Here is a 12,803-nt window from a genome sequence, read left to right on the forward strand (position 1 = left end):
CAGCCACCTGCCCTGCATACGACTTCCTCTCTCACTCTCTCTCACACCCCTCATCTCTTTCTCGCCCTCATTCCATCCTCCTCATCCCTTTCCTTCTCCATTCCCCCTCCTTAACTACTACACATAAAAACAAACAACATGTCGCAGGACAAGGGATACTACGCTTCTCAACCCCCTCAATACCCTCAACAGGCCGTCTATGGACAGCCTGCCTACGGTCAGCCTGGCTATCCTCCCCAGCCCTATGGTGCTCCTCAGCCCTACGGTGCCCCCCAGCCCGCCTACGGCCAGCAGCCCTACCCAGCCTCCCCCGGCGGATACTACCAACGTGAGTCCTCTTCTCCTACTAGCCTTTTGCAGTTGAAGCACAGCAGCTGGTGCCGAAAATCTAATATTATTCTTTACCTCTCGTTCTATCTCATGGGATCTGCATAGCCGCACCACAGCCCCAGGTCATCATCCAGCAAACGGCACCCCCACCACAAAACAACAAGAGCGACGACTTGTGCTTTGGATGGTAAGGGATCTCTCTCTCTCTCTCCTTTTTTTTTTTTTCTCTCCTCCCTGTATGGACCAACGAAAAAAAAAAAAACCAAGGCTCTATCATACATCTTCACTATCTTGTATGTCCATTCATTTCATCGGCTCACTTTTTGGGAAAGAGCTTGGGGTGTGTATGTGTGTGTTGTGGACGAGAGCCCTATAGCGTGCTTTTGAAAATCTCGGGAATGAACTCCTCTGCTCGCCACTTGACTACCGCCAAACGCGGCACGACCAGCAACTGGGTACAGGGAATAGCGATATTGGTGCCGACCTTTTTTTTTTTCTTTCTCTCGCCACAGCCACACTCCATTTCGAAAGGATGGTTGCGGGGGATAATGTTGGAAAACGGATATTATTTTAACGATCACAATGGTTTGAGGGATTAATTTCTAAATGGCCAATTTACCGACCCGAAAAATGTACCACTCGCCGCGGTATCCTCTTTCCCTCTGTGCAACAGCAATAGCATCAACAAAAGATCCTTTGGAACTTGACTGACTAACCGTAAACCAAACAAAACAATCCTTTTTATTCTACTTTAATAGTGCTCTTGGTGCCTGCTTGTGCTGCTGTCTAGAGGTAAGCAACCAACTACACCCTTGTTCGAAAAAAAGAAAAAAAAAACTCTACGAACTATACATGCAATGAAGAACCGATATCTAACAAGTTTTTCAATTAACCGTAATTTAGGGTTGCTGCTAAGTCCTTATATCCCCTCTCTCCCCAGTCTCCCGCTCCCGGTTTCTTCTACCTATGCGCTGTGCTCCAGGATACAACTTCAGACTCGTGCGCGGAGTATAACGAAATCGATGCAAAACCGCGTTTTTTTTTTGTTACAACGACCATCACCCCGTTTACCTCTTTAGTCTTGTAGTCTTGTATGTATCTTAAAGTCTTGGAATAATAAACTCCCCTCCCTGTATTTTAATGCACCCAACTCACGAACACACCATGAAGACCGGTCTCCTCTCTACTATTTATTCTTTTATCCGGCTGCCTCTTATTGCCCTGATATCAGAGCTTTGGTGAATATGATAATGCGCGTGTTTTTTATTCATTGATACAAGATGATAGAATCGAGTGTTGAATTTGCTGTGCAAGTATGTATGATTGAAACAAAACAAGAACGAAAAAAAGTGAGTGAAGAGAGAGTATGGTGTCTGCGCCTAAACACGAAAAGGCGGGTATATCTATGGTCCTATTATCAGTCCTATAAACCACATATGCGAATGCGGAAAAAAAAAGTATATTCTCGTACGATACGGACGAGTTCATGAAAAAGAGAGTAGGGAGGGTTGAATGTTCGTTTGAAGGATTGTTCCTGTTCTTGCCGTTCTCCCCAACCATCGTACCGACCAGTGACCGGGTGACCAATGACCAAGGCGGTTCCGAATGCGTTATCGATCCTTCCTTTTTGATGATCGCTCTCCATATTACTGTCGTTACTGCTTGCCTGCCTGCCTGCCTGTCTGTCTGTCTGTCTGTCTGTCTGTCTGTCTGTCTGTCGTCATTCGTCAGTAATCGCCAGCTTCGAGCTGATCCTGCTCACTCCACTCGGGTTGTCTCCAAGGCGCGATCTTCTCGACCTTAGCCGCAGCCGAGTCCAACTGTCCCGCCTTCTTGCCCTTGGGTTTCGAACGGATCGATTTGTAATACATCCGTTTTTCGAGCTTCGCCTGGGTCTTGGCTTCGCGTGACAGCGGTTTGTCCTTGTCGTTCTCGTCATTGTCGTCATTGATGGAGCCGTTTCGGTACTCGCGGAAATGTTCCTCGGGTAGAGGTTCGTTCAGGACAATGGTCTGGAACTTTGAGGGGCGCTTCGAGGAACTAGAAAAGGTTTTTTATATAAGAAAAAGAGAAAGAGGGAAAAAAGAGAGAGGGAGGTTTGTTAGATATCGATTGATGGTCGTGCTTGGATGGATCCTGTGCATTCCTCAGCTTTGACCCTCCCCTATGTTAAGCACAAAACAAGGTACCACACTAAGGCATAGACCATGCCTGAAGAACAACCAAAAAAAAAAGGGTCTATCCCTTTCCGATCCTTGGGCTCCATGTAAAAGACACAAGATTTTTTTTTTTGCTCCAAAGTATCCAATCTGCTCCATTCATAAAAACTTACCCAGGCACGACCTTACTCAAGGCCTCCATAGGATCTTCGCTGTTACCGCGGAGGATAGCATCCACATAGATCTTGCACCAATTCTTCTTCCTATCCGAACGCTTCATGGGCTTGACCGTCATCCCCCCTGAAGACTTGCCCGCAGCCTCCTGTTTCTTGTACAACAGCCGCTGCGCATGTTTCGACATGATGGGCTCATCCGTCGACATGTTCGAGCAGGTGGACGAGCTCGAGAACGACCGTCCCATGGCGACTCCACCCCCTCCGAAGGTCAGGGTATTTCCGGTACTACGGAGTTCCTGCTCAAGTTTCTTCTGTCTGTACCAATCCAGGCGCTTCTTTTCTTCGGTCTCTTCGAATTTCATCAGTCGGAACCAGACCTCGTTCATCTCTTGGCTGTGGACAACGAGGTTGTAGAACTTGCGGGAAAGTTCGGAGATGGTGAGCATTTGGAAGGGAGGCAGACGGGAGAGGATTTGTTGGAGGATAGGGGCTGGGAGGGTGGAGAAGATGTCTCGCCGACGATACTTCTTATTCTTGGAGAGGCGGTGCTGGGGTGAGGTTGGAGAGGAGAGCGAGGTGTCGGTGTCAGTATCGCTAAGGTCAGAGTCAGAGTAACTTGAGTAGTCAGAGGAGTAGTCGGAGGAGTCCAATCGGTCCGTGGTGAGTAGGGAGAGGTGCTGCTTGTTGGATGTTGTTGAGGCTGCGGTAGTCGAGGTGGCGGAAGGTGTTCCTATCCCGGCGGTAGCGGGGCCAGTAGTTGAGGGTCTTGTCTTGATGAGGTGTGGCATGGTGTTTGATCGATCGATTGAGAGTGTGGGTGTGGGTGTTGTGGTCAATGTGGAAGAGTGCAGTGAAGGAATGGAATGAAAGGAATGAAAGGAATGAAGAATCAATGGATGTGAGATAAATATAAAGGTGTGAAAAAACAAATAAAGTTGAGTGTGTTGTGGAGGTCACTTTCTTTTTCAATCGCCGAGGCGCAGTGCGCAAATGCTCATGCAGCATCATTTTATTTGGCTTCATAAGCACTTTCCGATCATGTCCCCCCTCCTCTCCTCTCTCCGAACCCACAGCACTGGTAAAATAAAATAATAAAATAACCAGATATGAAAGACAAGCAGATCCAGACTACACCGTAAAAGGAGTTTCCTCCAAAACGAGGAGAAACTATGACGACAATGACGATTTAATATTTACGAGAACCGAGACACCCGTGTGCTCCGTGTTGAACCTGAACTGCACGGACTCTCTTCTGCTGCATCTGCCCCAATATTGTTCTTCTTTGTCGGCTCATCCTGTTGTTGTCCCTGCTGTTTCTGTTTCCTCAGATACGGCTCCACCTCCTCGATGGTCAATGGCAATTCCGGGATCGGCAGTGTCCTGTAATAAAGTGACTTGATATGTCCCGCAATATTCTCGATATCTTCTAGTCTCGAGTCCAGAACCTCCCACCATGCTGGATATGTCGGTAAGGGTACGCCTGCTTCCCGTGCTGCCAGCCAGATGACACTGCATGCGATCGTCGGTGGTTGGTAGCAAATGTATATACTTGTCCTCAATCTAATCGCAGAATGAAGAACACCGTCATTATATATATCTGATGCAAAATGTACCAAAAAGTCTTGTAAAAGAATACGCAAAGGTTACCCGTCATTTAAAAACCCCCAGGCACGTTGTGGGATAGTAGGATGCTCTGTCAGCTCCAGGACCTTGAGGTAGTTGACCATGATCGCGTAGGGCAGCTGCACATGGACATTGAAGCCAAGTTTCTTGAGAATCTGCATTTCTGCGATCACTACCGCGTTCTTCAGCTCGTAAAACTCCTAATTACGAAAGAAATGTCGATAGTCCTCGTCAATCCATGTATTCCCTTTGCAGAACCCAATGGTCTCACTATACAACTGGAAAGAAACCGTGAACTGCACACACATTTCCAAAGAGAACAAGAGGATCCAAGGGCTTGCGTCGAAACCGTTTGCAGAGGTGATCCACCACATTGACCAAGTCCGTTAGGCGACAGGGACATTCTTCTACTTTTGCAGCCAAGAATATTGATCCCATCGCAATATCCTAGTCAAGGGCACATCAACAAAACAGAGATATGAAGAGAGTTGAGTATTCGTCCGCACAATGTTGGATCCAATGACTGAAAAATCCAGTAAAGGTTGTTGAATTGCGATGGGTTATTGTATTCCTGCGAGAAAAACTCTTACTCGAACGGCGAATTTGTGGAGAGATGCTTGGTAAAAGAACCGTTGGAAGAGGATCTGAGCGGTCGCCATCGCCACCTGTGGCCTAAACAAGAAGGAAATGCCCGCCCACTACGAATCAGACACAGGGTCTCGAAACAAAGGCGTTTTTTTTTCTTCACAATGTTGCGTTGTTCGCTTCCTGCATCTTCTGCTTCTTCGATCTTTTGTTTCCTCGGCTCCATTGTTGGTTCTCCTGTGCGATGGTATCCATGCTACTTGACAGCAGTTCTGATTTTATACATCTCCCTACGCCATAATAGTCATCCTCAGATTGCGTTGCTGCTTTTGCTGTTTGATCTGCAGTTTGTGCTGGCGGTGGTCCTGGAGGGTGATTGACTTACAGCTTCATGAGGATGCCAGCAGTTTGAATGAGATGACAGCCGAGCTGACGCAGGTTGTCCTCCTGTTCTTCCGAGACGCCGTCCTCGCGTGAAGGTGTCCGCTGCAGTTGTTCGAGTGTCAGGAGCGCATTCTGGAGCGAAAGCTTCTGAGACATGACTTGAGGCCGAGGGGGGTCTTTGAAGGGCGATTCGTGCGGAGCGCGCTGATCGCTTTCTTCAGGGCAGAAGGAGGTCCCTTATGTAGGCCGGAAATATTTGAGGAAAATGTCTTATACGTCATAATAATCCTGAATAAACATATCCTTCACTCTTATCCCCCAACCACCGCGACGATACACCGCTTGCAATCGACAACACGTTATGATACGCCCCGGACGTGAGCCAGTCAATCTCATCTCAGAGCCAGGTCGATGAGAACATGGATCAGACATTGGTAGCCCTCGCAGACGCTCTAGTAAGATATGCAAGGTCTGCTCGTTTAATGGAGGGTGGCGACAGCCAGCGACAACCAACGACTCTCCAGGGACGACTTCATCACCTACGACGACGTCTATAACATTCTGTATGCGTTGACTTCCAAACAAATGAGAAAGAATGACGACCCACTCATTTATGCTCGGCTTTGGATGGAGGGTCTTGAGAACTAAAAGTACTTCACCTATTACGACCGGGAACACGGCCTCTATCATGGATTTTGATCGCCATGGCAGCTGAATGAGCTGCGAAAGTGGGGGAGTGGGGGGATGTATTTTGCTTTGATGGCACACATCAAGCCTTGGAGGGATGGCTCGGTCAGCTAAAAGCAAGGATGGATACGATGTGCAGCAGCGAGTTTCAGCCGATGGTTGTTATCGCCGATCAGGGCCAAAACGAGATTAACGCCATCCGGACCGTCTACCCATGCAGAGTCCGCATCTTTTCGCATCTTTTACTGTGCTTGGCATGTGCTGCAGGCATGCGAGCGAAAATTCACTCTTTAAAACCTTGGTGTGGTTCATTTCTCTACAGAAGAGAGGAAGCAAAGGAAGGACAAGGCAAGTGCAGCTGCTTCAGGCAATATTGAGCCTTGATTGCGCAGACATACAGTTGTTATCTTTACTAACCAACTCTTTATTTATCATCAGATACGAGCAGAGCTTCGAGAGATTCTCCATGCAAGAACCGTGGAACGGGCAGACGCATTAGTTGCCGCCTTCAGGGATACATGGCAAGAGCGTGCACCAGGGTTATTGCAATACCTCGACAAGAACTATCTCGATTCTGATGCGGATAGGCGGCACTGGATGTTTTGTTATCGCCAGGACGTTTCCTATGCATGGATAAACACAAACAACTACATAGAGCCCTGGCACAACACTTTGAAGAAACATTTTTTTCAAAGACAAACAGCAGCAACGGATCGACGCCGTTGTTTATATCCTTGTTCAAAGGGCAGTTCCTCGCTACCAACAGATGTGCATCCGATCCGGCACACAGTTCAGGTTGGGAGAATGTCTCCAGCACGGAGGAAGGCACTACAGGCTAGAATTCAGGCCATCAATTACATTGACCGTAGGCGGACTCAAGGACCTGAAGCGGTCCTTTTACTCCAGACTGCCGACGATACAGTACTGAGAGTCGGATCCTTCACGAACCCCAGCGACTTTTATGAAGTGAAAGTTGACTGGACTAAAGGTGCGGTCGGTCAATTCAGCAGTTGCACCACCTGTCCCGACTTTTCCAACACTAAACTGTGTTGCAAGCACATAGCACTGGTAACAATAGAACTGCCCTACACCGAGTTCTATTACGATGGGCATTGGGAGGTCAGGGGCCAGTCTCTTTTGATGGATCCATCGTTGGATCAGGCCGGTTTTTCAGCATCAACTGCACCTGCGACGCCGACGGCTACACAGCTTGCCATTCACTATATTCAAGGTCTCTCTAACATGCTAAATATCATGGACAACAAGCACCCTCTCTCCAACCACGAAGAGGTTCTGGACGCTTTGAGAAAGACTTGCGAAGTGTGCGACAAGCATATTCCTGTTCTGGCAACTCACGAGCTTAGTCACAAGCGTGCAAGACAACGTTGAATAAAGATCATTGGCAACCATTTCATATCTTCAGTTAACCCATCTACAATGTTCCTCAATTGCTTTTGATCCGGTTTACAGTTGCTCACTTGGGATGACGAGAAATCAGTCAATCAACAACAAGAATTTATGGGGTGCTCCTCTTCACCATCCAAGAAACCCGCGAACAACACACATGGTACAAGAGCGACGATAACCACCGCCATAGTGCACGTAGAAGTAAACTCTGTTACATGAGCCCCTTGATGTATATATACATAATGCAGGTAGTTTTGTTGAAATCCATGAGGCAGTTCCTGAGTTCTTGGCTGCTATATCCTGGAAGAGTCATATTTTTCCAACCAAGACTACTTTCGAGCCAGAGAACTCATGTTTTGGTCTATGTACATGGTTGTATTTCTGCGCTCATTGGATTCTGCACTGAAAACTAAATATACTGGCGAACCTTTGTTGGTTTTTGAAGATTTTCTATCGTGCTTCATCGTTTTTATTGTTTTGGTGCAGAACAATAACTGAAATGGATATCAAGTCTAGCACTTGGACGCGTCTTTTTACATCCTGCAACAACTACGGATATTAAAATTCCTCAGAAACGATTGAAACCAGCTGGAGACATGTCTTTAGGGATTCTCTATCGACCTCAAAAGGAACAACCTCAATCGGTTATGTTTTGGGGGACTTTACTCATACCACTCTACCATGACGCCTAGACTGTAGGTCTGCACCTCCTATACGAATAGACCCCCCTACCATAATGCCACGTTGTGTCACGTTTAACCTACTTGACCTCTAGGGCTTTCTTCTTTCCGCGAGGAAGAAGATTTGCATTCATGTGTGCTTGAGTTACACAAAAATGAGCGAAGGCGAAGCTTTTCAAGCATGGCGTACACGCAAGGATCGTTCCCACACTCTCTCTTTTTGTTTCTTTTTTATCCCCTCTCTCACCACGCCATTCCCTTCTGTCCACCCATACACCCACGTCCTCTATCCATCCTCCATCCTCCCATCAAGCGTCCTTCGAAGCGTGGATTTATTCCCTTTCATCAGACTCTGCTTGCCATATCTCTATCTTCACTTTTTTCCTACCGGGCTCGTTCTCAGCACCCAGACGTCCAACCAAAGGTAACAATCAAGAATGGCCCTCAGGCGCGCCAATAGGACACTGTTCTTACAGTGGAAAGAGAGAAAACAGATGCAGCTCCACAGTTTCCTGACTCCACAGATTGTCCAGGATAGGCGATTCTCTGGTGTCCGAATAGATCATCTGACGAGTGGATAACTCGCCTTCCTTCCTCCGGATCATCTGAATCCCTTGCCAAAGAGCATGGATTATCGATCGAGTAGGTGTGGGTGCGAGCTTTGATTGTGAGTGGGCGTGTGGTTGTCAGCGTTAGTGAAAAATGGCTACCCTACAGACTGCTGGCGGATTGACCACTATTGACTGTCAGTGAATCGAGCACCACCAAAATCAAAAAGCGCCCTTCGCAAATACGCTAAAACGACGCGTGAATTCGACATCCACAATCACGCCTTCAACGACGCCTGTTAGCCTGCGTCGACTTAGACATCATCCCTGGGCCATCTCAGACCGACTGATTCACATGCCGTCTAAGGCGCACATTATCTCTTTCGCCTTACTCCATGTAAGGCACATCAATATACTCATATTACTGTAGTTCAGCCAATGACTTTTGTGCAGCTGCTAATTGATCAATGGTTCCTTCTTTCTATGTACCTTAGCGCTGCCATCTTTGATTCCTCCTTTGGCCTTCCATATTATCAGCGCGATAGCCTTGATACTGCAAAAGGCGAGAGCAATGAGTAACCCTGCTTGACTTTTTGCTTCATTTCCTCACAGCAGGCACTTATTGCATCTTTTCTATCTCGTTGGATACAACAGTAGAAAAACTACCATGACTAACCCATCGAACACCCCACCATCTGGCATTGGGAGATCTGCCAAGAACGCATTAGTGCCGTCATCGACTACCCAGGGTCGATCTATCAGCCATATGGAATCGCAGCTGTATCATCTGAGCAAACCAATCTGAGCCCCGATGGCGATGACAAGTCGATCTCGTCTCAGCGCATTAGAATGCGAGACAGAATTCGCCATTTTTTCCAGCCAGATAAATCGGAAGTAAAAAACGTCAAGACTCAAGCTGCTAGACCCGAGAGAAAGATCCACCATGCCCGAGCTTCCAGCATCGGGGCTCGAGATGACATTGACTATATGGGCTCCAGCATCAAAGTCAGCAGCCCTGAAATTGGGACAGACCTCACGAACGTAATGACAGCGGCTCGCTTGCATGTTTTCTCCGAGAATATAAGCCTAACACCCACCAGCGTTGCGGTACCAAAGCTTGGTGCACGCATCGACACTACATCCCAACTTGCCTTTTGCATCAGCCTTCTCTCCAGGAACCTGGCTTTGTCCCCGCACAGCGAAGGTTTCGAGGGAGCTTCCGATCAAACAAAGGAAGCCTGGCAGTATATGTCTACCGATAGTGCACATCGCGTGTGGGTCGATGCCATTGAGCAGAATCCAGTCGAACAGGACCATATCCGCTGGCTCGCTACCCGAAGGATAGGGGAATTCGCCAAGGCCACCCTTTAGGCTTCAGGCAAAGATACTTTACCGCTCATGGAGGAGGTCAAGGAGTTCCTGGACAGTGACCGACAGGTTTTCTTGGTGCTGGGCGATTCAGGATCAGGAAAATCGACATTCAAAAGACATCTTAAGCCCAAGCTATCGAAGAAGTACAAGCAGGGGCGAGGGACTCGGAGGAGGCGCAGAGGCATTGGCTTCGTTGCTAGAACATAGTAGCGGCACGATCAGATCGGACTATATAAGGGGGCCTTGGCATTGGCTTATTGCATTGCGAACTCGTTTGTGTCCAACGCACTTGCTAATCGTTCGACAGAGTGTGGATATCGTTTGTACTGTTTATTTAGGATCTTTCGTGTTATCCAGAACAAGTCAAGGCACGGACTTTTAGCAGGTGAGGGAGAGGGACGAAATCTGGCGCCAGCTCAGGCCCTCGGATGGCTTCGAACAACGGATGGGCTCACACTGCATGGTTTGCTTGCCGTTGGCCCAGACCGCACCACGCATGACGCTGTTCTGGGGTCCTTCATAGAAACCGTTGATCCAAGAGCCGGCGTTGATATAGCTGACACCGCCTGACTTGTCGTCACAGAGGCCAAGAAAGTTCGTATGGGTCACAATGTCCCTGATGAATCCCTCCTGATCCTTAGCCGAGGTATCTGCAGTATGGCATTGGCAGAGAGTCATTTTGGCGTTGCCCAGGTATGAGCAGTAGACTTGGCCGGCCTTGAGAGTTTGAGTGGGGGCGGTGTATGCGGTTGTCAAGGCGCATCTGGTGCCCTTAACGGTGTGCATGCCGTTAGAGCGTCCAGAGCTGAGAATGAAGGCGGCCTGGGCGGCGCTGATGGCAGTAGCAAGGACGAGGGCAGCGGCAGAGATGATCTTGACCATTTTGGAGGATGATGTTTTGGAGAGTTGGTTGATTGGAGAGGGTTGTGTGAGTGTGAGGAATACTTCTTTTTACGCGCCGAGGGAAGCGTTTTTTATGCCTTTTCCAAGGTTCTTCTGGATGGGTCTGATCTGATCAAAAGCGCACAATGCCACATCATTTTTCTTTACGAGAGTCGGGTCTTCAATCGTCTTCGCCCTTACCCTTACCCTCGCCCTCACTCTCGCCCGCTGTCAGAGGACTGTAACAAAATACAGCCCATGGGTTGTTCACACCCATTAATTACTACGGAGACGTGGAAAGGTCACTGTATATGCTCTTTCTCACGACATTACAATTTGTCGATAGCCTTCGGCAAAAATAATTTTATTCTCCTCTCCTAGCAAGAAGGAAGGAATAAAGTGGCTTCGAAGTGGAACCCGGCTCCTGGCGCTTCACCCTTAACCCTGGCTTTCGCAGCAAAAAAGAGAGCATATTCAATTCACGCATATATCGCTCACAAAAGGGCGGTCGATTCAGTCCGTCAGTAAGTTGGCGTGAGAGTTAACAGTGAACGGCCTCTGTAAGCACTTGCTTGAGTTGGGGTGTAGGCGCGCGACCTCGCTCTATCCACACAGACAGGCTCCTTGTTCTTGGTCGACCCAAACGACGCCGTGTCTCTGACTCCTCGCCTTGCTCAAACACCCTTATAAAAACAGTGCTAGTGTCCCAGTCACCCAGGTACGAAGGGGTGCTACAAGGAGTTAGCCCGTTGGCGACTAAGTAGACGATTTCCTCGCCGATATTCCAACAGCCATCCGTTCCTCTCTTGTAACGCGAGTAGAAAAAAAGATAGCACTGCCCAAGTAACGCTGCCGCCCAAATACCAAGTAAGTACATACATGCAACTCATGCATTGGATGAATTCAAACACGCTATAACAACATTACTCTAACCGACACCATGTACACATGGATATCTTGCCGGAACAGGTCCAGTCTGTCTATTCCGTCCACTGCGCAAGCAGAACACCGTCAATTTCGCGTCCAGATAGGTAATGCGCGTTATTGTATTTTATATGTGCATCTGTGCAGCCAATTGAGTACTCTACACCCCGTTATTGAGCTATCTATTGCTCGCTATTGCTATAGCTACCTTCGTTCGCATCCTTCACCTCGCCCATCCACCAGCCGTCAGAACGCCTTGTGCCTTCGTTCGAAAATCTTCACCATCCAGTCAAGGGTACGACGAACGAACGATCCATGTCGTCAATTTGTTCCGCCTCATCAAGCAAGCACAGTCGCTCATATCATCTTCTTATCACAATCAATATTTTTAGGATCTCCACCACGACCAACAAATCTCAGCACCTCTCATCGCCCCATAGCCCTCAGCCGACCGCTCGCTCTGCCCCCCACAAATCCCAACAGAAACAGGACGACCAGGACGACGACAGCGAGTCGATATCGTCTCAGCACCTCAGAAAACGGGACAAGGTTCGCAATTTTCGATTTAGCGATTCCAAGGACAAGGACAAGGACAAGCACCGGGCTATTGGGGTGTTGCCAAAGACCAGCAGTCGACCTGTCAGCATTGCTCCCAGAGTCGATGTCGACAATGCGGTGGCCAGTCTCAAAGTCAACACTCCCGATTCGACAACCCAATTCTCAACCGCGTCGACTACGGCTCGTATGGATGTGTTTCCTCAGAACGTGAGCGCACTTGCAATCAAGATCACTTTGCCCAAGCCGAACGAGAGGATCGATAATACTTCTCAATTAGCATTATGCTGCAGCATTCTCCTGGAATACCTGGCATCCTCTTTGCCAAGCAGCGATAATATACGCAGGATTCAGGATTTCGCCACCGATGATGGTTTATGGCTGAGTGCCCTTATGTGCCCCGAAAATCATTTTCCTGGAGGTCAAGTAGGTTAAACGTGACACAACGTGGCATTATGGTAGGGGGGTCTATTCGTATAGGAGGTGCAGACC

At 48.3% G+C, this 12,803-nt stretch overlaps 7 protein-coding genes across 7 annotated transcripts; 4 read left to right on the forward strand and 3 right to left on the reverse strand.

Moving 5' to 3' along the window:
* Positions 1-138: 138 nt before the first annotated feature.
* Positions 139-1,222, forward strand: BC939DRAFT_477078 (uncharacterized protein; the record flags this gene model as incomplete). The annotated part of the gene is made up of 5 exons (XM_051558642.1): positions 139-328; positions 436-517; positions 707-785; positions 1,089-1,122; positions 1,194-1,222. The coding sequence occupies 5 exons, from the start codon at positions 139-141 to the stop codon at positions 1,220-1,222; spliced, it is 414 nt and encodes a 137-aa protein (XP_051412217.1).
* Positions 1,223-1,973: 751 nt separating this feature from the next.
* On the reverse strand, positions 1,974-3,618 carry BC939DRAFT_158543 (uncharacterized protein). Its single transcript, XM_051550266.1, has 2 exons — positions 2,663-3,618; positions 1,974-2,370 (listed from the first exon to the last, which is right to left on the reverse strand). The coding sequence occupies exons 1-2, from the start codon at positions 3,451-3,453 to the stop codon at positions 2,058-2,060; spliced, it is 1,104 nt and encodes a 367-aa protein (XP_051412218.1). The 5' UTR covers positions 3,454-3,618; the 3' UTR covers positions 1,974-2,057.
* A 9-nt stretch (positions 3,619-3,627) lies between these two features.
* Positions 3,628-5,556, reverse strand: BC939DRAFT_451275 (cyclin-like protein). The gene is made up of 5 exons (XM_051555640.1): positions 5,259-5,556; positions 4,879-4,960; positions 4,595-4,735; positions 4,313-4,488; positions 3,628-4,225 (listed from the first exon to the last, which is right to left on the reverse strand). The coding sequence occupies exons 1-5, from the start codon at positions 5,411-5,413 to the stop codon at positions 3,859-3,861; spliced, it is 921 nt and encodes a 306-aa protein (XP_051412219.1). The 5' UTR covers positions 5,414-5,556; the 3' UTR covers positions 3,628-3,858.
* Positions 5,557-6,199: 643 nt separating this feature from the next.
* Positions 6,200-7,368, forward strand: BC939DRAFT_158772 (uncharacterized protein). Its single transcript, XM_051550271.1, has 2 exons — positions 6,200-6,292; positions 6,383-7,368. The coding sequence occupies exon 2, from the start codon at positions 6,542-6,544 to the stop codon at positions 7,331-7,333; it is 792 nt and encodes a 263-aa protein (XP_051412220.1). The 5' UTR covers positions 6,200-6,292; positions 6,383-6,541; the 3' UTR covers positions 7,334-7,368.
* Positions 7,369-9,097: 1,729 nt separating this feature from the next.
* BC939DRAFT_158920 (uncharacterized protein) lies at positions 9,098-10,139 on the forward strand. The gene is made up of 2 exons (XM_051550272.1): positions 9,098-9,141; positions 9,234-10,139. The coding sequence occupies exon 2, from the start codon at positions 9,429-9,431 to the stop codon at positions 9,948-9,950; it is 522 nt and encodes a 173-aa protein (XP_051412221.1). The 5' UTR covers positions 9,098-9,141; positions 9,234-9,428; the 3' UTR covers positions 9,951-10,139.
* Positions 10,140-10,328: 189 nt separating this feature from the next.
* On the reverse strand, positions 10,329-10,832 carry BC939DRAFT_477082 (uncharacterized protein; the record flags this gene model as incomplete). Its single annotated transcript, XM_051558643.1, has 1 exon — positions 10,329-10,832. The coding sequence occupies one exon, from the start codon at positions 10,830-10,832 to the stop codon at positions 10,329-10,331; it is 504 nt and encodes a 167-aa protein (XP_051412222.1).
* A 940-nt stretch (positions 10,833-11,772) lies between these two features.
* Positions 11,773-12,746, forward strand: BC939DRAFT_503107 (uncharacterized protein; the record flags this gene model as incomplete). The annotated part of the gene is made up of 3 exons (XM_051560364.1): positions 11,773-11,863; positions 11,961-12,051; positions 12,149-12,746. 3 exons carry the CDS (start codon positions 11,773-11,775, stop codon positions 12,744-12,746), a joined length of 780 nt encoding a protein of 259 aa, XP_051412223.1.
* Positions 12,747-12,803: the final 57 nt, after the last annotated feature.

This window comes from Gamsiella multidivaricata (genome assembly GCF_025024155.1).
Source record: "Gamsiella multidivaricata strain RSA 2152 chromosome Unknown BC939scaffold_32, whole genome shotgun sequence".
Taxonomy (NCBI): Eukaryota; Fungi; Mortierellomycota; class Mortierellomycetes; order Mortierellales; family Mortierellaceae; genus Gamsiella; species Gamsiella multidivaricata.